Here is a 25,971-nt window from a genome sequence, read left to right on the forward strand (position 1 = left end):
TATGTCAAGATCAGCGCAGCTCCTGCCTTTGGGACCGTGTTAATGGGATGTGATGGAATTTCCCTAAGGAACTTCTTGTAGATTAGATTCACTCTGTGTTTGTGTGCACATGTATATATCTAACAATGAGCCCACTCTTCTTGCTTTCTACATTTTTACCTCCTAATTTATAGATTTTTCTCACTGCAACTATACATTGTATTATAATAGCTCTGACGAGAATAGCTACCATGTGTTCAGTTTTCCCTGTGAGTCGATCACTATGCTGAATTCTTTGCATTATAACATCAAGAGCATAAGCTTTTATTTGGGTGCTATTGCGTATTATTTAGCAAAGCAACAATAAAAGCTCACTAATAAAATAAATGTTTATATTCTCATGTAACCCTCAAAAAAACTCTATGAGAGTCCCCATTTTACAAATGAAGAAATTGAGTTTTGGGGATGGCCATCGAATACACTGGATCGCAGAGCCAGTGAGTTGCAAAACCTGGAATTGAAATCATGTGGGAATCCTCAGTCCATGGGCTTAACAACACCACTATGTTTTCATTATCAAGGACATAGACAACCTGCCTTTTTAATCTCTGTACAGGCTTATAACTGCCCGGGATCTGGACACGTAAGTAGGACCTTGGTATCTTCACAACAGATATAAATTGAGAATCTACCATTGTACCAGGCACTGTCCTAAATATAAAAATTGAAAATAAGATAACATCCCTGCTTTCAAGGAACTTACAGTCCTCAGGAAATGTTGGCACGAATGAATGAAACAGACAAAATAGTCAAAGGTTCAAAGAAAAAAGGGATTAATGAGATTTGTGGATCTGTTGAGTTTGTGTGGATGAATTTGTCCTGGCCCTCCAAGACGGGGAGGAGCTTCTGGAAGGTGGGAGGAAGAGAAATGAACATTTAGGGAAAGAAAACATGATTTTAAACACAGAGATGGGAATGAGTGAGAGGGGTTTCAGGACCTGTTAGAAGATCAAGGCATGTGTTTTTTTTGTTTTGTTTTGTTTTGTTTTAAATTTATTTATTATTATTATACTTTAAGTTTTAGGGTACATGTGCATAACGTGCAGGTTTGTTACATATGTATACTTGTGCCATGTTGGTGTGCTGCACCCATCAACTCGTCAGCACCCATCAACTCGTCATTTACATCAGGTATAACTCCCAATGCAATCCTTCCCCCCTCCCCCCTCCCCATGATAGGCCCCGGTGTGTGATGTTCCCCTTCCCGAGTCCAAGTGATCTCATTGTTCAGTTCCCACCTATGAGTGAGAACATGCGGTGTTTGGTTTTCTGTTCTTGTGATAGTTTGCTAAGAATGATGGTTTCCAGCTGCATCCATGTCCCTACAAAGGACACAAACTCATCCTTTTTGATGGCTGCATAGTATTCCATGGTGTATATGTGCCACATTTTCTTAATCCAATCTGTCACTGATGGACATTTGGGTTGATTCCAAGTCTTTGCTATTGTGAATAGTGCCGCAATAAACATACGTGTGCATGTGTCTTTATAGCAGCATAATTTATAATCCTTTGGGTATATACCCAGTAATGGGATGGCTGGGTCATATGGTACATCTAGTTCTAGATCCTTGAGGAATCACCATACTGTTTTCCATAATGGTTGAACTAGTTTACAATCCCACCAACAGTGTAAAAGTGTTCCTATTTCTCCACATCCTCTCCAGCACCTGTTGTTTCCTGACTTTTTAATGATCGCCATTCTAACTGGTGTGAGATGGTATCTCATTGTGGTTTTGATTTGCATTTCTCTGATGGCCAGTGATGATGAGCATTTTTTCATGTGTCTGTTGGCTGTATGAATGTCTTCTTTTGAGAAATGTCTGTTCATATCCTTTGCCCACTTTTTGATGGGGTTGTTTGTTTTTTCTTGTAAATTTGTTTGAGTTCTTTGTAGGTTCTGGATATTAGCTCTTTGTCAGAAAAGTGAGTTTGAACAAGTACATTGACCATTGGTCCAATCAGTAAAGAACCATGAAAACTGGGGCAAGGAGGTTGGATTTTATCCTATCAACGCAAGTGACCTTTCAAAGGATTCGTGTGTTTATTCTGAGATGTTAACTACTTACAGTAAGGAGCATTATTCTTTTGTATTCAGCTTTTATACATGTATACAACCATGTCACCCATACCCACATAAAGGTATAGGATACTTTTAGGACTCCGTAAGATTTTCTTTTGCCCACTCTTACTTAATTCTCTCTTGCCCAGAGATTATCAGTATTCCAACTTTTATGTGAGTATTCAAAGGGAAGTGATTTTTTTTTAATGACACTATGAAAGTTTAAAGGAAAGATGAATGACTGATGGGATGTAGCACAAAGTGTGGAGGTGAGAGGTTTCAAACAGGGAGACCAACAAGAGGATGTTATGAGGTTCACTCCCATTCATCCAGTCAATTAAATATTTATTGAACACTTATGTACCATACTCATACACTGGGAATACAGTGGTAACCAACATATGCTCTCTCAATGAGAAGACCAACAAATAAACAGTTATCTTATGGTGTAGTAAATGCTATAGTAGGAGGAAATATACATTGTTCTTAAAATGGGCATCTAACCCAGAATAGGAAAGTCGAGGAAGAGATGACAAATCTGAGGATCGAGGATGAATAGAGATTAGCCAGACGAAAGGGGAGACTGAGATGAGGATGGTCCCAGGCAGAGAAGCACAAAGAGGAGCAAGGACCTGTTCATGTTTAGTTAGTGGCAGCAGACAAGAAAGAAGTCAAAGAAAATATGTTTTTTAATCAAAAGAAATGGCCAAACTTAGTAATTATATTCTATCACAAGAACCATGTCAAACTGGGTTTCTTCAACACTGGTACTGTATATAATTGTGTTTCACACTATGTATCAGGCACTAACCTGATTGTGCAACATTGCAAAAAATTTCAGATGTTCAGCGTTGTGGGCTTTTTTATTATTGTTTATACTGTGGGCAACCCACCTGCTTGTCAGTCATTTCTCTTTGAACTTGAGCCAGAAAAACCAGTCAGGCAGTAAGATTTCTAACATCTTTCACCTACTTCTGTTAGATGAAGCTGTTTTCTCATTCTTTGTAGCATATTTTTTAGCTTCCCCTTTTCTGGACTGGGCTGAACTGTGCTGTGCAAAGCAGCCAGGCTACCCCCTCTTCTGACTTTTAGTTTGTTTCCTGGGGCAGCTTTGAGAAGCTATTGAGTTTCCAACACTCATTTTTTCTCTCATTCATCAGCAGATAACTCAGTAAGCAGAAAGTGGCCTTTGTAGCCCCGCAGACCTGAGTTAAGTAAGCCCTAGCCTAAGTCTTACTGACTCTCTTTGTGACTTCAACAAGTTACTTAATGTTTCTAGGCTTTGGTTTTCTTGTCTGGCAATAATAGCACCCACTGCATATGGTGTAAATGTCATTAAAATCTAATGTTGTAAAAGCCCTAAGATAGTACCTAACATATAGCAGGTCTTCAGTAAATAGTATCTAGAGGTAGTAAAGTCGAGTGGTTTATAGCAAAAAGCTCTCAAGTGAGACTGTCCATGTTAGAAGGCTGGTTCTGCCAAAGGCTAACTGGGTTAACATAAGCTTCCAGTGGCTCAGTTTCCTCATCTGTAAAATGGGGGTGGTAATAATGACATCCACCTTATGGTTTTATTGTGAGGGTTAAATGAGTTAATGCATGTAAAGTTCTTCACACAGAGCCTGCTGTGTGAGTATGCATATCTCTACATCCTATATTAGTAGTGTTCCTGTTAACCTTAATAATTATTGTTATTTTTACATATTACTTGGCCCCATCTATGAGAATGGGAGAGCAGTACCTACCTATCCTACAAGGTTGTTGCAAGAGCTACTAAACAGGTATGCATGGCTCAGTGCCAGGCACACAGTGGGCTCCTGATAAATGTTTGTTGAGTGAACGAGAGCAAAGTGCTTCTCTCTAAATGATTTCTGTAAATGTTTCGCCTTAATGATCACTGGGAGCTTCCGCACAGGAGGAAGTGCCAAAGAAGTTCACAGGGCGGCAGCCAGGCTTGGGCCTGGTGGAATCCGATGATGTTGAACAAAATAGATTCAGATCAGTCTATTTCGTGCCATTGAAACTGTGCCAACGAGCAGCAAAATGTGATTTCATGTTGGGAGAGTGCCAGCATCCTGGTTTGCAAATCAAAGAGAATCCTACCTATTTCTAGCACCTTCTCTCTTTCTCCCCTCAAGATTCTTCTGTGTGGGTTTTCTTACCTTTGAAAGAGCCTCTGGATGTTTCACAAAATCAGGCCCCAGATGTTTGAAAGACTTTTGCAGACAAGGTAATCAATCCATTTGGTGGACAGATGCTGTCTGAAAATTTTCCTGCTACAGCACTGCAAGTTTCTAAATTCATTAGAAACATAAATTAATTAAATCTAATCAACAGTGGGTGATGCAGAAGATTAAATAGTGAAAAACAAATACATTTCCAACTGGGTCAGATTAGAGGCAGAGAAAAACAGCTCCAGTTTGGAGGAAAATGTCAAGTTAACCCTTCATGTGATATTCTTGGAAAACTTTGCCAGGCCTGAGTCCCCAGGTGAGGCTGTGGTTCTTTCCAAATTAAGACTGCCCTGGTGGGTTGACTTTTCAAGAAATAATAAATAAATTATCTATTTCTAAAACATTCTGGAGTGGTCTTATTCTCTTATGTATTCACCGTAGTGAAAATCTCTATCATTCCTTTATCATGAAAGGTCTCTAGAGATAAGATTTGCAAGGGGCTATGCACTATGTATAAAGCAATATTTTTCAGTAGCATTCTATAGTCAGATAAATTTGGAAAGAGAGTGAAGTCTTCTTTACTCCACACTAGAATAAGTTACCTGAGTTCAGGATTGTCTGAACTGAATCTGTCAATATTCAGATTTAATATTGACTGTCAATACTGAATCTCCAGCACCAAAACGAACAGTGCCTGGCAAGTCCTTAATAAAATCTTAATGAATATCTATAAGTCCTTAGTAAATATCTGTTAATGTATGAATTGTGGGTGAACTTCTTTCTGACAGGACGACTCAATATTTACCCAGATAAATCCCCAAGATGAGGGACAATGTATGAGCTATTTCCCAACAGTGTTCAACATTTTCCCCCCAGTAAACAGCATCTTAAGGAACTAATGGTCCATAAGATATATTTTAGGTAACTAAGCTTTAAAGCATTGTTGTATAGTACCCCTATCCTTTGTCCCATATCCTCTACCTTCAGTCTAAATGAAACTGGAGAAGATTCAGGGTGAGTGAATAGTGAATTCATGCAGTCAACTTCTGGATAAGAGGCTGTCCTCCAAGAATGTGCTCAGCTTACTGGTTAGGCCAGCCCTTAGCTGTGATTTGACTGTTTTTTCATTCCACATGTGCACTTGCAGTGCTGATAAATGACCTAAGGCTGTGGGGATAAAGGTGTTGCTGCCTTGCATGGCAGCCCTGTAGAGAAGTACCAGTTTGCAGAGGATACCACTCAATAGTAAAGACCAGCAGCTGCCTACAGATGCAAAGTAGCATAAAAGATGAAAGCAGAGAGGTAGAGGGAAACCTCAGGAGGGTAAATGGGAGATGGCATTTGACACTAAGGCTGGGGGTACACTAGGAAATGTTAGGAGGTGAGTAACTTCAAGACCTATGCCCCTCTAAAGGGAGCAGCTGCTTCCCCACTCAAGCTAGTAATGGCCATATGGGAATGCCAGCTCCATGTTGCCAATCTTTATTTTCCTAAAGAAACTGAAAAATCTCAATTGTTTAAAATGAAACTTTATACTTTTTAGATGGTAGAAACTTGTTCAAAATATTGGAAACCTTTGTGTGGGCTAATATTGCAATGTTAATAAACTAGTCCAAATAAAATAAATCTGCTTGTCAGATATGACTTATCCACTGCAACTGGTATCCTCTGGGCTATTTGGTCCTATGACGTGGAGCTGTGGAGACTTGCTCTGCCTTATCTGGGATCCAGATGAGTGATCCACTGGGAACAATAACAACAAATTATATATATTGAGTAGCTACAATGTGCCAGGCATCATGCTAAGCTCCTCCCCATCCTTATCTCATTTAATCCTCATAATTTCCCTCCAAAATGGCACCAATATTATTCTTATTTTACAGATAAAGAAACTGAGATTCAGAGAACTAAGTAACTTGCCCAAAGGCACATCACTTGTAAATGACAGAGATGAATGGTATATTTCTGACACCTGAAGTTAACCATTCATTATGTTACTTCTAGGTAAAATACTATCCTAACATTTAGTGCTTCTGCGTGTCAGGTACCATTCTAAGTGCTTTGCATAAATTTATGCACATAATCCTCAACATAATATCATCTCCATTTTGCAGATTAAATAAGTAGGGGGCAGAGAGAGAGGTTAAATAATAAACCCAAGATTTGCCAGCTAGTAAATGTGGAAGCTATAATTTAACCCGGGGTTACAAGACTGCTATTGATCAACTCTTAGAATTACTTCCCAAGACAAAGTCCTAGGTCAGGCACATAGAAGGTGCTCAGTAAATAGTTTTCAACAGACACCAAATCTCATTTTCGTCTTGGGATTCTGTGCTGCAGGTGTGGTTGTTGCCTCTGAGTAGCTGCTGTTTCAGCCATTATTTCATGTGACTCACTGGCAGCTGTCACTCAAGCAGCCTTCACTGTGTCACTTTGCTAATTCCAGGCATGCAGAGCAAAGACCGACAAGCCCTAGAAGCTGGCTCAGCCTCTAATGAACTGTCTAATCCAGAAATCCCTTCTCAGGGATCGGGCAATCCAATTCAAACTGCGTATGTGACTGAAATAGTTCACTGGGTCAGACTTCTTGGCATATCAAGATCTTCCCACCCAGTCTCTGGTGTTCAGTTGCCTTTCTTCCTGCAAACTGAAAGGGTGGAGACTGGTTAGACAAGGGCTAGAATTTAAGTAGCAGAAGGGTGTGTGCACATTTTATAATGCTTGTGTTATCGTGTATATGATTAGCTCAGCCTAGACCTTATTAACTAGAATGAAGCAAATGTGGACTTTATTGGTTTTCAAATTTTCACGATCCCATAGTTCAGCTACACTCAATTCAACTGAAAACTGAATGTATGTGTGTGCGTAAGAACAACATTAAAGGATATAATCCAAATGATCAGGCTACAAATATTAATTAATAAATATTCTAGAAAACCATACTTTTTTTTTCTTTTAGACGGGGTCTCACTCTGTCACCCAGGCTGGAGTGCAGTGGTGTGATTACAGCTCACTACAGCCTCAACCTGCTGGGCTCAATCTATCTTCCTACCTCAGCCTCCTGAGTCGCTGAGACTACAGGCGTGTGCCACCATGCCAGGGTAATCTTTGTGTTTTTTGCAGAGAGAGGATTAGAAAACCATACTTTTACTGAACATTGCTTGCATGTCTACTGTGTGTCAAACATTGGGCTAGGGGCCAAGAATACCATTGGTTAAAAAAAAAAAAAAAATCAGCTGTGATTCCTGTGAATTATGAATTCTTGTGAATTATGTAGTCTTACAAGGGAGACAGACATTAACAATAAACACTCAAAACACATACATAATATACATAATGATGAATTCTGGTAGACGCATTAAAGGAAAAGGATCGAGTACTATAAAGAACAATGTGAAGACTTTAAAATAGGCTGTCAGAAAAGTCCACTCTCAAGAAGTGCTGCTGTTCAAGCTGACATTTTTTTAAATGAAGAGATGTTGGCTAAGGAAAAGGGAGGATGGGGAGTAGTTTAGGCACAGCATGTCTCCCCAAAGTAAGGGGGAAAGCAGGAAATTTATGAGATCCTGAAAGCAAAAGTGGGGCTAGAAAATGGTAAGGAAGGAGGTCGGGGGATAGTTTGAGAGGGAGGAAAGGACTCGTTTGCAAAGTTTTCTTAGTGATAACTTACCAAAGGTTGTATTACCCCAAAGCTTCCCCAAAATGGTGTCTAGTACATTTTACTGTTGATTCAAGTTCAATTGAAGAAGCAGGAGGTATATTTGAGGTTGTGGCCAGTGTTGAGTCTATATCTTCAGTGCTTAATGGTTTGATTCCTTCTGTTACCTGATAAAATATTGACATGTCATTTTTTTATTCCCCAAGAACTTTGCAGAAAACAATGCATCACAATCAGTGCTAGAAACCTGCTACGGTGTGTGTTGGAGAGAAAGGAATTTTGCCAATGCATTTAATAGTTACAGACTTTTTCAAGCTTGAAGCTTTTTCATATTCTCCAAAGGCAATAACTTAGGTTGTTGGACTCAGTACTTGAAATGTTACCCAAAAATAGAGTCCTTGGAGGTATGGAAATGTGATCTGATTTTTACTCCTTTCCTATCTGCTATTCCTAGAGAAAGCATTTCTGAAAATGGCCTTGGTACTGGATTTCTCAAATACTGGTTTTGTTTCAGAGGTGTCCCAGGCTATAAGCCTATAGCAATGAACCATTAAAAATAATAATAAGTTGTAGGCAAAAATGGAACATGTGTGACTTTAAGCTAAGCAGAGAGCTGTCATGTGCATTACACAATCCCACAGTCAGTTGTCCCCATGAGAATCCTAAATCTTCAGTTGTGAACCATTTATGTCATGTTTGCTATGCACAGAATACGATCCTAGGTACTGAAAAAGATGCTATCTACTAAGGAAATAAATATTATTCTGTTTTCAGGGAACTTATAATCTAGTTAAACAGATAACACATGCACAAAGTATATTCGAGCCATCTATTAACATTTATAGCATAATCCAATAGAAATGAGTCATGCCTGATAAGAAGATGCCAGCTAAGTTAGTGAAGTTTTAAATGTAAACTATCTTTACTTGGTTTCTAGAAAAGACTAATTTTCAACTGCATGTTAGAAGGGAAGGGAAACAGGATAAGTTCTAAGAGGATAAATTCCAGATTGAAGAATTGTTTAAGCAAAGGTCTGAATGCAGGGTAGTACTGAGTGATGGTCTCAGATCCCACTAGGGATCCAGAGGTTCAGAAGTACTGTGAAAATAAGATGCAGAATTTCACAAATATAAGTACATGCATGTTTATGGGGAAAGGATTTAGAGCTTTTATTAGATCCTCAAAGAGGTCCGAGATCTCCTAAAAAAGGTTAAGAGCTAAATTGTATTACTAGAGAAAGGTTCAGATTTTACATTCTTTTATTCATCAAACATCAATTGTGCTTAGTAGAGTCAAAATTGAGTAAAATAGGAATTCTGTCCTTAATGAAATACATTTCAGTTAGGAAAATAGAACAAGTACACATGTAAATGACAATGTCATGGATCACACGTAAAAGTACAAAGAGTTACAGTTGTTGTGAGGAAGAAGGAATTTTTTTTCCAATCAATGAAGCTTAGAAAAGCTTCATGGAATAGTTGACATTTGAGCTGGACTTGAAGGATTTGTGTATTTACTTTTTTATTCAGTCAGTAAACAAGTGTTTTTTGCAAACCTACTAGATGCCAATCCCTATGCTAGGTCCTCCCACTATAATAATGCAGAAGATCTTGCCCACGAGGGACACGCTGTCTCAAAGAATGAGATGTCAGCAGGCACAATTAATGACAATAATATATTAGATAAATGAAATGGCGTGAACAGTTGGTCAGCAAAGATTGTATTTGCTTTGAGAGTCTGAGGAGTTAAACTTTGATGAAGTGCGTGACAAGGATGGAAAAGTGAAGGTTGAGCCCAGAAGATACACTGGCGTTTTAAGAAGTAAAACCTGTAACTGTGAGTGAAAGATGAAAAAAGAATTTATATAGAAAAAAGAAGAGATATTAGATGAAGAGAATAGGAACAAGAAATAATAGAAGGTGGAGGGAAAAGAAGCAGCACATAAAACGCAGTTTCTGAATGCAAAGCAAGTTTGGAACTATAGTTGGGTTTAAATCCCAGCTCCATGACTGGTCTTCCAAACATGGGCAAGTTATTTATCCTGTCTGAGTCACTATTTTCCCATCTGAAAAATGGAGAAGATACTAAAACTCATGGAGTTTGAGTGACAATTAAATGATATAACGTAAAACACAAAGCACAGATCATAACCAAAGTCGTTATCCAACATATAACGATGGATCTATAGATTTAGAAAGAGAGTGTATGTATATAGAGGCTCGAATGCTATGCCTGGCTTGCAGTAGACCAACTCAATAAATGGTAGTTTCAAAGAAAAACTATGCTTTTCTAAACTGTGCAGTGCTGGTGTTTCTCTTACACTGAAATGTCTTGAGGCCAAGTCAATAGCTAGTTAATTTCAGTGAGTCTTCTTTATGACAGTTGCAATTCTCTTCCTGTAGTCATACTGCAGTAAAGGAATGTGCAGCTAAAAGAGTTTTCTATTAAAGACTGACGTCCTGGAAGGGAGATCTACAAATCACTTGGAAAGTTCCTGGCACCATCACCTGGGTCTGACCATTTACAACGTGTCTGTAAATCTTGCACAGGGAAAGGATGAGAGTGTAGCATTTTTTCCCCCACTCTGACAGACTTGTTTCTATAAGATGTTAAGGATACTGGTGAAAGTTAAGGAAGGCCAAAAGGAGGTCAGCCTACCCATGTGGAAGTGATCTTGTAGTAGATTTCTCATCATTTTAAAGTGTATATGAGTTAGCAGCCCTCTGCCTGGTACGCAGATAGTAGGTAGCTAAAAGAACAGAGTCCTTTCTGCTCTCAGCTTCAAAAGGAGAAGGTAAGAGAGGGAGAGATAAGTGGAAAGCAGAAAAGAGAGAAGAGGTGTGAGGTCAAGGGAGAGAGAGAGAAGGTAAGGAGGAAAAAACAAAAAAAAATCAAGTAGTCTTTTATTCATAACAATCACATGGATCTCTGAAATGCTGATATATGAGATAAATTCTTGCAATACTAAATGTTTTAAGAATCCTGTTAAACCTTATATGGAGAGAAGATTTCAATAGCATTTTTCTTACTATTCAGATTTTGGCTGTGGGTAGGATTTGAACCTGTACAGATTTTATTTCAAATGTTGGTGGTGACCAGTCCTCATTCCTGGCCTGTTCATCCATACATTTATTTTTTTATTCATTCAGCAATTCCACCTTCTTTCTTCTTCATTGTTATTTTTTTCCTGGCTTTTGGAACTTTCCCATCAGCATATAAACATGCGGTTATTTCTATGATATTGTAAAAGTACTCTCTTGATCCCACTTTCCTTACCATCTTTCACCTCATTTCTTTGCAACTCTTTGCAGCAAAACTCCTTGAAGGAGTTGTACATAGTCACCATCTTCAATTCCTCTCCTCTCATTCTCTCTGAAACCTACTCCAATTAAGTTTTATGGCCACCATCCCATAGAAACTATACTTTACTCAAAGTTAAAAGTGAGCTCCACAGTACTAAACTCAAAGTTTTACTCTAAACTTTTAGCTTGCCTATGAGCAGTATTTGACATGGTTGGTCACTTGTCTGAACTTAACTTGGTTTCCAGGACATTACATGTCTTTGATTTTCCTATTATCTCACTGGTCATTCCCTTTGTTTTCTTCCTGGGATTTTCTTCTTCTCCCCCCAGCTTTTTCAGTGCTGGGGTGCCCTACTGTTCGGCTCTTGGTCCTTCATTTATTTTAATGTACTCATTCCCCAAGACCTCGTCTGGTCTTGTTGCTTTAAACACTATCTGAATGCTAATAACTCCCAAATTTATATCACCAGCTCAATCCCCTCTCCTGAACTCCAATTTCTTATTTCCAGTTATCTCCTCAACATCTGTACTTACAAACCTCTAGCATTTTACATGCATAAAACTGAACATCTGGTCCCCAAAAAGCCTGATTTACTCACAAAATTCTCAGTGATGGCAACTCTAACATGCCAGTTGCTGAGGGCAAAAACGTTGGGATCATCCTTGATTCTATTTTTTCAAACCCTATAATCAATCCATCAGCAAATCCTCACAGGTCAACTTGCAATATCATCCAGAAAATGACCAGTTCTCTTCAACTCCACAGCCTACACCATGATTTATCTCCCCTTGATTATCTCAATACACTCCCCAATTCTACCTCAGCCTCTACGGTCTATTCTCAACACTGTAGCCAAATTGAGTCTTGTAAAAGCACATCACTTATCTATTTAGTATCCTTCCAACAGTTATCCCTTTCACTCTTTCATTGTGGTAAAATGTACATAACATAAACTTTACCATTTTAACTGTTTTTCAGTATACAGTTTGGTGGCATCAAATACATTCACATTGTTGTGCTCATTTGACTTTTAGTAACAGAGTCCTTGCTGTGTTGTACAAGACTCTATATCATCTGAACCTCTCATGTCTCCTACCTATTTACCCCTTGTTTGTTCTGCTCTAGCCACACTGATCCCTTAACACATGTTCATTACCCTCTTAAGGTCTTTCCACTGTCAGTTTCATCTCTTTGGAACACTCTTCCTATGGATACCTGCATCGTGAACTCTTCCACTCCTTCAATTCTCCGCCATGAAGTCTGTCACAACCACCCTATTGAAATTGCAGCCTCCCTTCAAATACCAGTCCTGTTCATCTTACTCAACTCTATTTGTTTTCCATAGTACACAACATAAAATGTAATTTAGTATGTTCATTGATGATTGTATTTTCTCCACAACTAGAATGTAAGATCCATGAGGACAAATCTCTTATCATCTTTTAATTGATATTTCTTTAATATCTGGAACAGTACTTGACACATAATTGGTATGTTCAATGTACATTTGTTGAGTGAATAAATGGGTCAATGAATGAATTGATTAACCCTAAATCTTGAGACTTTGTTTGGAGATTCTAGCAGGGGAACGCAGCTACTCGTATACCCTTGACCAAAGACCAGTCCTCCTCTACTGGGGATGGTTGTGCTGTTCAACCCATCATGCAGCTCTGGAAGGGAGGCACACGGAGTGGTGAGGGAGGAAGGAGACACCTGCCTAGCCATCCAGATCATCCAAATCAACCCTGGCAATCAATGGGGTGACAGATGTTGCAACCAGATCGCCCTCATGTCCTATTAACATTAAGTATTTCCTGACTTTTCTAGTTTTAATATTATTCATTGTTATCTAAACTGCTACATGACCATGAAGTCAAATATAATAGATTTTCCAAATATCCAATTTTCAGTGGATAGATAAAAGCAGTAAGTATTTACTATACTGCCTTTATCCTGAAGAATATTTATTAAAGATTGGGTCCTGCTGCTGATGAAAATCAATGCTAGGTTATTCATTCTGCATTTTACTCTTTACCTACTGTGTGCACAGTATTGCATTCAGTGCTTTAAAATATGCATATTATCCAAAAGAGAGTATACTTTATAATATTCTTCCGAATACCACAACTCCTAGCCAGAAACTAGAAGGAGGGAGGGAGAGAGAAAAAAATACTAAATGATTCATGGTATTATAATTGGCACACTTGTTTCTAATACTTTCCATTTTATTTGCTAAGACCATTGAGAAACCATCATAACATAATAATACCTTGTGAACTATTAGCAACATATTTATTTTGTTTCACATCAGGACCTCATGTTTTAGAAGGAAGAAAATCAAATCCTTGCCTATCATATTCTTCATTCATTTCTATAGGCCCATCTACAGTTTAACAAAAAAAATGCATTGTATTTAGTGTTCAATTTGTCCTTTAGAGAAATAAAAGAGATTTATTGCATGCAAGGATATGGCTGAGATGTGTTTCCTTGAGTTCTGGTAAGGACTTCCTGCTTCCCTCTAGGAAAAAAAAAATCTTTCACTTAAAAATCTCTATGATCACAATCTTTGAACAACCTTCCTCCAACATTGTAATTGTATCCCAATATCCCATTACCTCCCAGTCCTCTAAACTGAGAGTTTCACAAAGGCAAGTACCAGTTGTGTTTATTTATTACTATATCCCTGGTACCCAGCCCAGTGACATGCACATAATAGGTGTTCATTAAATTGAATCCTTTCATCTCAGATGTATTTGCTCATCCACTCTGGCTTTCTTATTACCACCTCCATGCCCTCTCCCAAGTAGCACCCTATCTGGATATCCTCTTTCCCCCAACCCATCTGCTTTCTCTTCCTGTTATTCATAGGACTCTGAATCCCTGCCAATGCTGCAGAGGCTTTTTAGGACAAGATCTATTCTTTATTGAGCAATGTATCTCATTCTAAAATCATCAAACACTCACTATTTCAAATGAAAACTTTTTCTTCCTTCACATCTTAAGTAAATGTTTACATCTATCCAGCATACATATTTTGATTATTGGTACTTTGTTTAGGGTTATCCATTCTCTATATGTTTGTCCACTTTGGTACTGGCTCTCTTCAGCTCTCATTCAGTGATCCACTAGAGAAAAAAGATTGATTGCTTGATGACTTGTGAATATAGAAAAAAAAAAAAAAAGATTGAGAAGCATCTGCTATATACTAAGAGACTCAGCTAGGCACTGAGGGTTTAGTGGTGAACAAGTTCCTTGTAAAGTTTATGATGAAGAGGCTGAAACAGGCATTTAAATGATTCTAATATCATTGTGATAAATGCTAACGATTAGTGGTGATAACTTACAAAGGCAAAGTATGGGGAGCAATGAGGCTGCATAATAAAGGGAGCTGTCTTGGGCTTAAAAGAAGTCACACAGGGCTTCCTAAGGAAGTGATACCTGAGCCAGTCCCCAAATATGGGGAATTTTAGCTTCCACAAAGTCAATACCATGTCTTACTGACTTCAAAGCATCTGGCAAGCAAAATTTCTGACCAAACATGTGCCAGATGCCATAATATATGTGTTTGGGTAGCGGGTAACACAGGGCCTGCCCAAGAACTCCCATTTCCCCACAGATGTGAGAGCTTTCTCATTGTGGACCTGGAGTCCTGCCGACTTTGGGGTCAGTCATAGATGTCCCATGTTGTGCGGATAATAGAACCGAATGATTGACAGAGTTTGTATTGCCTGAGCAGTTAATTACTCCTCTGCTTTTTGAAAGATTGGGTGACAGATGGTAAACACCTTGACAGCAGATTCCACTGTAAACCACACAGGCGTGTAGGCAAGTCTGGACTGCTATCGATTTCCCACTGGATTTTTCTGTACTCAGAGACGTATAATTTTTAAGACTCATTTGCCCTTTAGGCAAGTTTTGTTTCAACTATGGGAAAATTTTATCTTCTAGGCTTCTATGTTGCAAGAACTTGTTTTGAATAAAAGGCAATCTTTATCAACCCACATGTCCTTGGGTTGATTCAAACCTGTTTGGTGTTGGAGATTTGGTCAGCCTGGGGAAGCTGTGTGCATTTTAATGGGAACAGCATGGCATTCATTACTCACCTGCTTCCTACCATCTGGATTTTCACAGCTCAGCAAGCATGGTGGGCTTCCTGCATATTAGCAGGGAAAGCTTGGCTCCTAAAAAGGGTGTGGCTAGGTCCCTGTGAAGTCATAATTTTACAATGAACACCATGAATAAATTGGGGTTGGCATTCTATCCCAGTAAGCTGCTTTCATATTTGAATGGTTGAAAAATAATACACCAGCAGGGGAAGGAGGAAAAACACAAATCGTCTTAATACTGGGAATCAAGTAAGTGGGAAGGAAAATTGGTTGTGTGGTGGAGTGAAATGGAAATGTGCATGTGAGAGTTTGTGCAGAGATATTGTAAGGCAAGGGAGTTTCCAACTCAACATGCATTAATAACCTGGCCCTGTGCAAAGTGCTATAAGGAAAACAAAAGATGGAAAGACAGGTATAGTAGCATGAATTTAGTTGAATATAACAGAAAACTTACTAACAGTAGCTTAAACCAACAATTTCAGACATAGGCGGTCTTAAGGTAGGTTTTAGTTGTTCAACAGTGTCATCAAAGATATTGTCGCATTCTCCCATCTGTCATACTCAGCTTCTTAGTCTTTTAAAGTCCATGGGCTTATTACCTCATGGTCAGATGATGGCTGCCACAGCCCCACATATTATGAACACATTTAATTACAAACAAAGGCAAGAAGCAAGGAAGAGTATGGTCAGAAGGCCTCCCCTCACTTACTTACTTTTATTCCAGGAAGAAAACTCTTTCCCAGAATCTCTGTCCCCTCCTGTTTCCCCAGTAGACTTTCCTATATGCCTCAGTGGCCAGATCTGGGTCACACAATTACCCCTAGCCACAAGGGAGGCTAAAAAGCAAGTATGTGGGTTTCCCAACCTCTACAGTGGAACAGTAGGAGGCAGGCAAGGAAGAAAGACACTGAACAGGAGTAGCCAAGCAAGAGTATCTGCCATGACACATCACCTGCCATTAATGGGCTTGATCTACAGGGTCAGACTGACATTTAAGCAGTGCCTATTTTTTAATACTGCACTTATGGTTAAGTAGGAAACAGCCATTGTGATAAGAGCTTGGGACTTGGAGCTATTGGACCCTTCTATCTGTATTATTTCATATAAGAGGTATACCAGCACCAGGTTGAAGATAAAACCAGTATGCACAGAATTAGTTAAGTGAAAGGAAAAGGATTCAGTATCCAAATACCAGACACTGGTTGGATGACAGAGGAAACAATTCTGGATCAAACAGAAAGTATGTATTATGCACAGTAGGTCAAGGATAGCAAGCATATGGTACGTGTAATCAGAACTATGTATTCACTACTTCTGTCTTTAGGACCAAACTAAATGAGTGTGAGAAGCAATGTCAAGTTAAGAAAGTAATGCTACTGAATCAGGAACTCAAACATAGTTCCATTTAAAGACAAGGGCATAGGTGAAAAGGTAGAATACTTAATGGATAACCTAGTTTGGGTGCAGGTTGGCAAAAGTGTATTGATGGATTTTTTTTAACTCCATACCACTCAAACAGAATCCCAAATAGTAATAACATCTAGAAAGAAAGATTTAAAAAAATCTTTGCCTCTGTGTACTAAGAAAATAATTATTGGTGCCAAATCAAGTTGAGTCATATCAATAGAGATCAGTAGTGTTAAACCTGTGTATCTACACAGCATTTTTAACTCTTAGAAGCTCTTATATCTATCAGTTCATTTTATTCCCATAATTTTACTTCCTTTGGAAGAATTGTCCACTAAAAAGAACAGTATGAAGGAACTTTCTGGAGTAAATGGAATCGTTCTATATCATGATAGTGGTTATGGATATATATCTCTATGCATTTGTCAAAACCTGTAGAACCGGATGCCACATAAAGTGAATTTTACACACACACACACATAGATACACACACACACACACACATATATACATAGATATACAGATATATAGATTTTTTTTTTTTTTTTGAGACCAAGTCTGGCTCTGTCGCCCAGGTGTGAGTGCAGTGGCATGATCTTGGCTCACTGCAACCTCCGCCTCCCAGGCTCAAGCGATCCTCCCACCTCAGCCTCCCGAGTAGCTGGGACCACAGACACACACCACCATGCCAAGCTATTTTTTTTTTTTTTTTTGGTAGAAATGGGGTTTCACCATGCTACCCAGCCTGGTCTCAAACTCCTAAGCTCAAGCAATCCACCTACCTCAGCCTCCCAAAGTGCTGAGATTACAGGCATGAGCCACTGTGCCCAGCCTATACATAAATTTTAAATTTTTAAAAAGTTTTAAAGCTGCTAAGTGCTAAAATCTTTCATTCAGTTTGAAAACCAATTAAAATTGTTTACAAGTTTTAAATTGTTCAAGTATTTATGGTTATGGCAAAAAATAGAAAATACTGAAGATTTAGAAAAAGACCATAAGTAAATAAATTATGTACGTCCTACACCAAAACAGTACTATTTTGGATTCTCCTTGATAAACTTTTGTCTATAGAGAGAGTGTGTGTGTGTATGTATAGTCATTAACAATTACTTGTAGGAGAGTCCGGTTGTAAAGGAAACTTAGTTTTATATGTTAAGTGCCACCTTGTCATTAACAGAAGTTTCTGTAAGTGTACATATTGCTTTACCTGTTAGACAAGATATATTCTACCAAGAAGCATCTTCTCCACTTCTTCTGGAATCTCCGCCTAGTTCAGCCCACCTGCCTCCACTCCTGCCTCCACCATGTCCATCAGGGTGCAGAAGTCCTACAAGGTGTCTACCTCTGGCACCCGGTCCTTCTGCAGCTGCTCCTAAACAAGTGGGCCTGGTGTCCGCATCATCTCCTTGAGCTTCTCCCGCGTGGGCAGCAGCAGCTTCCAGGGTGGCCTATGGTGGGGCCAGTGGCATGGGAGGCATCACTGCCGTCCCGGTCAACCAGAGCCTGTTGAGCCCCCTTAACCTGGAGGTGAACCTCAGCATCCAGGCTGTGAGCACCCAGGAGAAGGAGCAGATCAAGACTCTCAACAGTAAGTTTGCCTCCTTTGTCAACAAGGTACGGTTCCTGGAGCAGCAGAACAAGATGCTGAAGACCAAGTGGAGCCTCCTGCAGCAGCAGCAGAAGGCTGGGAGCAACATGGACAACATGTTGGAGAGCTATATCAACAGCCTTAGGCAGCAGCTGGAGACTCTGAGCCAGGAGAAGCTGAAGCTGGAGGCGGAGCTTGGCAACATGCAGGGGCTGGTGGAGGACTTCAAGAAGTATGAGGATGAGATCAATGAGCGTACAGAGATGGAGAATGAATTTGTCCTCATCAAGAAGGATGTGGATGAAGCTTACGTTAACGAGGTAGAGCTGGAGTCTTGCCTGGAAGGGCTGACGAGATCAACTTCCTCAGGCAGCTGTATGAAGAGGAGATCCAGGAGCTGCAGTCCCAGATCTCGGACACGTCTGTGGTACTGTGCACCGACAACAGCTGTTCACCGGACACGGACAGCATCATCACTGAGGTCAAGGTACAGTACCAGGAGATGGCCAACAACAGCCGCGCTGAAGCCGAGAGCATATATCAGATCAAGTATGAGGAGCTGCAGACGCTGGCTGGGATGGACCTGCGTCTTACAAAGGCTGAGATCTCTGAGATGAACCGGAACATCAGCCAGCTCCAGGCTGAGATTGAGGGCCTCAAAGGCCAGAGGACTTCCCTGGAGGTCGCCATCGCAGATGCCGAGCAGCACAGGGAGCTGGCCGTTAAGGATGCTAACGCCAAGCTGTCCGAGTTGGAGGCCGCCCTTCAGCGGGCCAAGCAGGACAGTAGCTGCGTGCGTACTAGGAGCTGATGAACCTCAAGCTGGCCGTGGACATCGAGATCGCCACCTACAGGAAGCTGCTGGAAGATGCACAACATGAGTATCCGTACGAAGACCACCAGCGGCTATGCAGGTAGTGTGAGCTCCGCCTATGGGGGCCTCGCAGGCTCTGGCCTCAGCTACGGCCTGGGCTCCAGCTCTGACTCTGGCGCAGCCTCCAGCTCCTTCAGCCGCACTAGCTCCACCAGGTCTGTGGTTGTGAAGAAGATTGAGACCCGCGATGGGAAGCTGGCGTCCTCTGACTTCCTGCCCAAGTGAACAGCTGCGGCAGCCCCTCCCACCTGCCGCTCCTGCCGCTGCCCCAGAGCCCAGGAGGGAGGCCGCTGTGCAAGGAAGCACAGGGAACAGCAGATTCACCTGAGGAGGCCGCTGTACAAGGAAGCACAGGGAACAGGAGACTCACCTGAGGCTCAGCCCTAGCCCTCAGCCTACCCGCGGGGGAGTTCACTGCCTGGAGACCCCCGCCCCTTGTCCATGCCTCCAGCTACAAAACAATTCAATTGTTTTTTGTTTTGTTTTTTCTGTCCAAAATTAAAACCTCAGCTAGCTCTGCCAAAAAAAAAAAAAAAAAAAAAGAAAAGATATATTCTGAAATGAAAACACTTTGACAAAATTGCAATCATTTGACATAAACTGTTTTATTGACTGATTATTTTATAAATTTTATGACATATTAACATCTTTCAACAAGGTCATCTTGGCATAATCCCAGTAGGAGTATTTGGGTTTGGCCATAACCAGACTTCTTTCCTGTCCCCTCCCCAACCCCCTATTTGTGGAAAATATACTCAAATGCACTATTTCCGTTACCAAAACTTACCAAAATAAACCTTATCAGAGAAAATGGATGCTGACTTTGGACCGTGAACCAGGACCCAAGAAGCAGACTACAGTTTTATATGGAGGGGAGGAACAACTGTAATTCCCATCAGGACGCCTGAGAATCCCGTTTGTTTAATGATCCACAAAGTAGTCATTGCCGGTCTAGCTAGAAGCCTCTGTGCTGGTATGACAAATGATACACATCCTACCTCCCCCACCACCCACCCAGATTCATTACCCATTAATCTTGGCACCCCAGCCTAGAAGTGACCCCGCAAAACCTTCTCAACACAAACCTGGTAACTATGATCATTTCACCATCGTCATTCACTATGAATTATATTTTCCGTTCTTGTCTTAGCTGAAGGAGAAAACTACCAAAACCCCATCCAATCATCAGAAATAAAGCCAAGTATTGAGTGGGCAGAACTAGTCAGCTGATGCAAGTAGGGTAAATGACTTTATGATATTATCTACCAAATGTTTCTTAGATGAAAGATAAAACATTTAATGGGCTCCGAAAGCTAAATTGCATTACCCTTTCATTTCCATCTCTATGATTGATGTTGAGAGGTCAATGCTAGTGACCTGGTCAGTAAGATATTCCATCTGTAGACTTTGAGTTTAGATCCTAAGTCTAAACTGAGTCTCCATTTTCTCAAAACAGTCTGTGAGCTGTATATCACCTAATAATATCACCCTGCTATGTGAGCTGTATATTACCTAATAATCCAGGTGCCTGCCTCAACTCAATTCTCTGGCATTGCATAGACTTCAGCCTAGCATGATACTGCAAGAGACTAGGGATGAACTAGGAGATTCCTCTGTTTCTGTAAGCCTCACAATCATTAGCCTCACATGAGTATCACTGTTAAATCAATATCTATTATTCAGGTAAATAATACTTTATGTATGAAATTACCAGTCTAGAACTTTTGTAGGATGCTGAGATTGATTTAAAAAAAAAAAAAAGCCTTAATAGTGCCTATTGAGCTAGAAATGGGGTTACCAGGCCACCATCTTGTGGAAATTAAATCAGCACAAATAGATGTGGAGCCGGGCAAATTTCACACTACCCAGGGTTTCCTTTAAAAGTTGTCTTAACTACATTTGACCTTTCTAGCTGTTTCTGGCTTTTGTTTTTAGTCAATGTGTACTTTATCCACATCTATATAGAACAGAGGAAAAATGCTCATATAGTTTCTTGATCAACAGCATGATTAGGCTGAACATTTAATGAAATGTGGAATTGTCATATAAACTTTAAAGGTGAAAGCCGTGTTGAGCTCGATGAATTGATTTCTGTTGATCATGATTTCAAATGACGTTATTATCTCTAAACTTGCTACCTTACTATTACTACATCCTATTTCCATATCTCAAAATTATTGTGTCTTGAGCAGTATATTTTCCAGTTTAAAATGCCTTACCAAAGAGCATGCTGCAAACAGAAGAGTATTTGTATCAGAAGTTTCCGTATCTTGAAATTGGAATGTAGAGTGATTCATGAGTTTTGCATCAATTATTAAACAGTCATAGATGAAGATATGCAGAGATAGATGGGGCAGTAAAGTATTCCAGTTATACCTACTGGCTTAACAATGACAAATGAGTCAGGAAACATGAAAGTTCAAAACAAGTATTAACCTGAGCTGCCATGGCATATTCTCTGAAGGGAAGTAGACAATAGCATGATATAAACAGGTTCATGTACAGAGCAGCTGGCTAGTAGAATTAAAATAAAGGTAAGGTCTCTGCAAGAGGACTAAGGAATTTCAGAATCCTGCCATGCAAATCACCCTTTCTCTTACAAGGTTCTTGAGGGAGACATAGCATTGAAGAATAATAACACTTGGAAAACAAAGGAAATATTTTTATTACCTGGGACAATGCCTAATATTCCACAATGCAGAATTCTAATAATACTGGCTTAAATCATGTGACTTTGACTTGCACTTGAATCCCACCTTGTTTTGACTTGCATGGACCTTAAAGTGAGACTAGAGACATTTTCAGAGTCTAGGAAGGAGGAAAATGTATGTGTCATCCCCTGGGAAAGCAAGTGTTGTTGTCCTTGGAGTGGCATCTTCTTGGCAACTGAGCCAAGAGCTCACATTGGAAAAAGCTACTTAATTCTTTTCTGATACCCAACTTGTCCAAAAGGAAAGGCCCATCTTTAGTTCTCATTGTAAGGCCCTTGCAGCCCACCCAGAACTCTAGTGTTCTGCATTAGTCACTGTCCAGTGAAAGGGCGTAGACTGCATGTAAGCAGAACCTTAGAACATAGCTCTAAGACAAGAGCTGAGCATTGTAAACCTCAGGCCTGGTTCCCACCACCCTCTCATTATTTCCTGCTACTCTTTCTTTCTGAGAAATGTGAGTATTTGAGCAGTTCAAGAGCCTTGAACTGGACCAGCCTTTGTACCTGACCAAAGACCAAGGTGAAAAGCAATAGCCATGCCTGCTTTAGGCTCTACCCAAATTGGGAAGCCCCATGAATAACCCTTTGACTTTTCACTCATTGAAAAGTCAGAAGCAGTGGTTAGTGTTAGAAGCATAACTTAGCACTGGTGCTTTCAAGCAGGGCAATCTGAGGCAACTGCAGATGTCAAGTAGATGCCTTCTCTCCTCTAAACATGGGAGTGGTTTGCTAAGATGGGCAAACTATAACAAAGGAAAGTGGTCAAATAACTCACTTGAGGTGTCTGACTTTCTCACTGGCTGGACTTTCTTTCTTCTCAATTCATGGGCATTGGTTACATAAATGGACCTTCTAAACTTACATCTGGAACTTAGTAACCATATTGCTTATTTTGTGTTTCCTTAAGGGTAGCATTCACTGGAGGAGCCTTCTTGAGAAAATGAACTAGATTTCCAGTTAAGAGCATCAGTATTGGAATGAGATAGCCTATTCCAAATGAAGACTCTGTACACTAGAAGTCATAAACTGATAACCCACAAATCATATGCAGCCCACAGATATGATTATTTTTTCATTCTCATGGCATTGAAAAAAATACTTGCCAATGTATAAACTTTAAGAGATTTTTGCATAAAAGTCTTCATTTCCAGCTTCCTATATATACTTAAAAAATCAAAACATCAGGCAATACATGGCAATACAGGCAATCATGGCCCCAATCAGCTTAAGCTAAATAGCCACTTGTCCCTTTAAAGGAGACATACGTAGTCTTTCTAGTTCACTTGTGTTACTTTGTGGCCCTGTAGGGCTTTGAATTTGCTATCTATGAGGTCAATCATCTAAGAAGTCAAAACAAGAAATCAAGAATTGTTCTTTTAAATGTGTCTAGCTTGAAAGTGACCAAGGTTTATACCTTATTTTTGTTAACTTCTGCACAATGAATAACCATAAGGAGCCTTTTCATACATGGAAAAGAACAGTTATATGTGAAGTGGAGAATTTTACACTACTTACCTGAACAAATCAGGCATACAAAGAAAATCCTGAAATGATGATATAAGAGTAAGATTTGAGATCAGAATTACTCAGGGGTAATTGCCTTAGTTTTCCACCTCACTGTTTCCCCTTTGCTTTCCTTACATAGACATTACCTTCAGAATGTTCCTGTCAAAGGCCATAGTCATAATTCCCCCTCCTCTTTTTTTTTTTTTTTTTTTTTTTTTTGTATAACTCATTTGCACTCTTGGTAGCAATTGTTGGAGCCCTGCAGGGGAATAATTGTGGGGGAATTAACCTCTGACATTTTTCTAAAAATAGCCCTAATAAATCCAATCATAGGTAATTTACCTGTCCATGTTCCTCCAGGGGTAACCAGCATGGAAGAAAGACTTGGCAGGCTGGCATTCCGTCAGCAATTATCTGTGATCTGAGTTCCTGGTGCCTGTGCATTTTCTCTGATTAGAAATACAGAGTACAAATTGCCCTCACTTCTCTGCCCCTGTGACCTTGTTTTCTCAGCACCCTTCTCCTGGGGTTGAAATAAGGCATGCTCTTCCAAAGGATGCATTGGGCTCATAAAAAAAGAAGGGGCACGGGCCAAGCTGGAGCATTCGTCAGTTCCTTCCTTGAATTATTGACTGGCAGAGTTTTCCCAATTATTTCTTTGTGCTCTGTTCCTCCATTTTCCATGACTGAGCTTCAAGCGTCCTAACCCTGCTTCATCAGAGCCCCCAGGACTGATTTGAATAGCCACAACTGAAGCCTGTGTGCGGGAGATTCTTGGTGTAAAGGCCATGGGTGCATGAAGGGTGTGTGGTTGGTAGAAATCATCAAAGAAAATCACCATTTCCTTCAGCCATCATGAAGTTAATTTTCTCTTACTTAAAAAAGGGTCTAAATGTGCTTTTCCCTTTTATTCTCTCCAGATGTTCCAGGAGACCACAGGTCAGTGTGGGCATCTAGGAAATTTACTTCCCAAGTGCCACTTCTGGTGGCATTTAAAAACCCAGAACATAATATCCTTGTAAATTCCACTGCAGAGACAAAGCCCTAAGCCCTTAAATGCACAGAAAAGTATGTCTATTATCTATCCTTTCAAAGTAAGTGTGCAGTTACTTAAATTGCCTTTGTCTTCTTCTTTGCAGCTGACATTATCTCTACGGTAGAATTCAACCACACGGGAGAATTACTAGCGACAGGGGACAAGGGGGGTCGGGTTGTAATATTTCAACGAGAGCAGGAGGTAAGTGGTGGTGAATGCAAAATGCCCATTTTCTTCTCTTTTTAAAGGAGGCCTCCTACTGTTCTTTAATCCTTATGTGTCGCCCTTAACCTTGCTGCTTTGCTCGAAAACTAAAAACTGCCAAAAAGTCATTAACATCAAGAGTTCTACATTCAGACTCATAAAAGCCCTGTAAAAGAGAGCCTTTTCTGGGCATGGCCTTATCTTTCTAAGTCTGGATGTTATACCTTCAAAACAACTTCACTGCTAGCCTGACCTGCAACATTCCATGGGTGCTTGTTGAGCATAACTCCTCCATTTTCAGTGGGATCTGTCATAGAGCCATTGAAATTCAGTCTCCCTTGATTTCAGGTGCTGCCAGAATATGTAGGAGGAAAAAAAAAAAACATGGTTTATTTGCCAACAGATGTGAAGAGGACAACTTGGGACAGGAGAGAAGAAAATGATAGCTCGCCTCACCAAAGGGATTAAAGGCCACAAACTGGCATCTGAGTAAAGCATATGACACACATCACAGTATCACTGTAGGTGACACAGAGGCTCCTGAAGCTCAGTGCTACATATACGACCATTTCTGAGCAGGAGTTCTAACTTCCAGTGACTCTCATAAACCCATTTCTTCCTGAGACATGGGTTCCACTAGGAATTGTTTCTCTTTTTCATATAAATTGAGTTTTTTGGTGTCTGCTTCTGTTTGTCAGAATGGAATTATGGCCCAATTTGATTTCCTTGGCCTCCCCTGGCATGGTCTTGGAGCTTCCAGCAGGCCAGTCTGTGTTCTAGTAACTCTCCCATCTGCCACTGCCTGCCTCTGAGATTCACTGGGCACTCAGGAAGCGTGAGGGAGGCCCAGTGTGAGAGGAAGGTTTCACAAGAGACTTCCCTAGCAATTTAAAGCCTGCTTTGTGCCTCAAAGCCATTTGCGTTACACCTCCCCTCAAAAAAGGAAAGCCTCATTTAGAGGTGATATATTTGGTAATTGCACATTATTTGCAATTAATTTCTATAAGGGCATCGTAATCCCTCGGGGTTCCGTATAAATTCAAGTGTTCAGCATTAAATCAGGCAACCAGCCTATTCCATTGGCCCTGGAAACACGAAAATGTGGTTGGCAAGTAGAAACTAATAGCTCTTCGTGACCTGGAATTTTTCCTGCTTTTCCAGAGCTGCCTAGTGCTAATTGGTCTGGCACATACTACACACACTTGACAGTCTGATTTGGATGGTAGCAAATCAACACTCTTATAAATGTATTGTTAAGGTGGACTGGCTCTCTCTGCAAATGAGCAGGATAGTACCAAGTATGTC

At 40.2% G+C, this 25,971-nt stretch overlaps 2 protein-coding genes, 1 long non-coding RNA gene and 1 pseudogene across 12 annotated transcripts in view; 3 read left to right on the plus strand and 1 right to left on the minus strand.

Annotated features, from left to right (window-relative positions):
• The window catches only part of LOC126956816 (uncharacterized), a 272,284-nt gene extending 254,072 nt beyond the window's left edge, over positions 1–18,212 (minus strand). Inside the window, exon 1 of the long non-coding RNA XR_007726474.1 lies at positions 17,956–18,212. This is a non-coding gene — a long non-coding RNA (uncharacterized LOC126956816). The remainder of the gene's footprint in view (positions 1–17,955) is intronic.
• Positions 1–24,548, plus strand: part of LOC126956784 (keratin, type II cytoskeletal 8-like) — a 320,724-nt pseudogene extending 296,176 nt beyond the window's left edge.
• The window catches only part of PPP2R2B (protein phosphatase 2 regulatory subunit Bbeta), a 487,138-nt gene that overhangs the window by 357,031 nt on the left and 104,136 nt on the right, over positions 1–25,971 (plus strand). For all 10 annotated transcript variants that reach the window (XM_050794012.1, XM_050794011.1, XM_050794017.1 and 7 more), the window contains one exon: positions 24,566–24,663. In XM_050794012.1, coding sequence (XP_050649969.1) covers positions 24,566–24,663 — 98 coding nt within the window. The remainder of the gene's footprint in view (positions 1–24,565; positions 24,664–25,971) is intronic.
• PRELID2 (PRELI domain containing 2) overlaps positions 1–25,971 on the plus strand; it is a 1,077,378-nt gene that overhangs the window by 96,249 nt on the left and 955,158 nt on the right. The gene's annotated exons all lie outside the window — the stretch shown is intronic.

This window comes from Macaca thibetana, chromosome 6 (genome assembly GCF_024542745.1).
Source record: "Macaca thibetana thibetana isolate TM-01 chromosome 6, ASM2454274v1, whole genome shotgun sequence".
Classification (NCBI taxonomy): Eukaryota; Metazoa; Chordata; class Mammalia; order Primates; family Cercopithecidae; genus Macaca; species Macaca thibetana.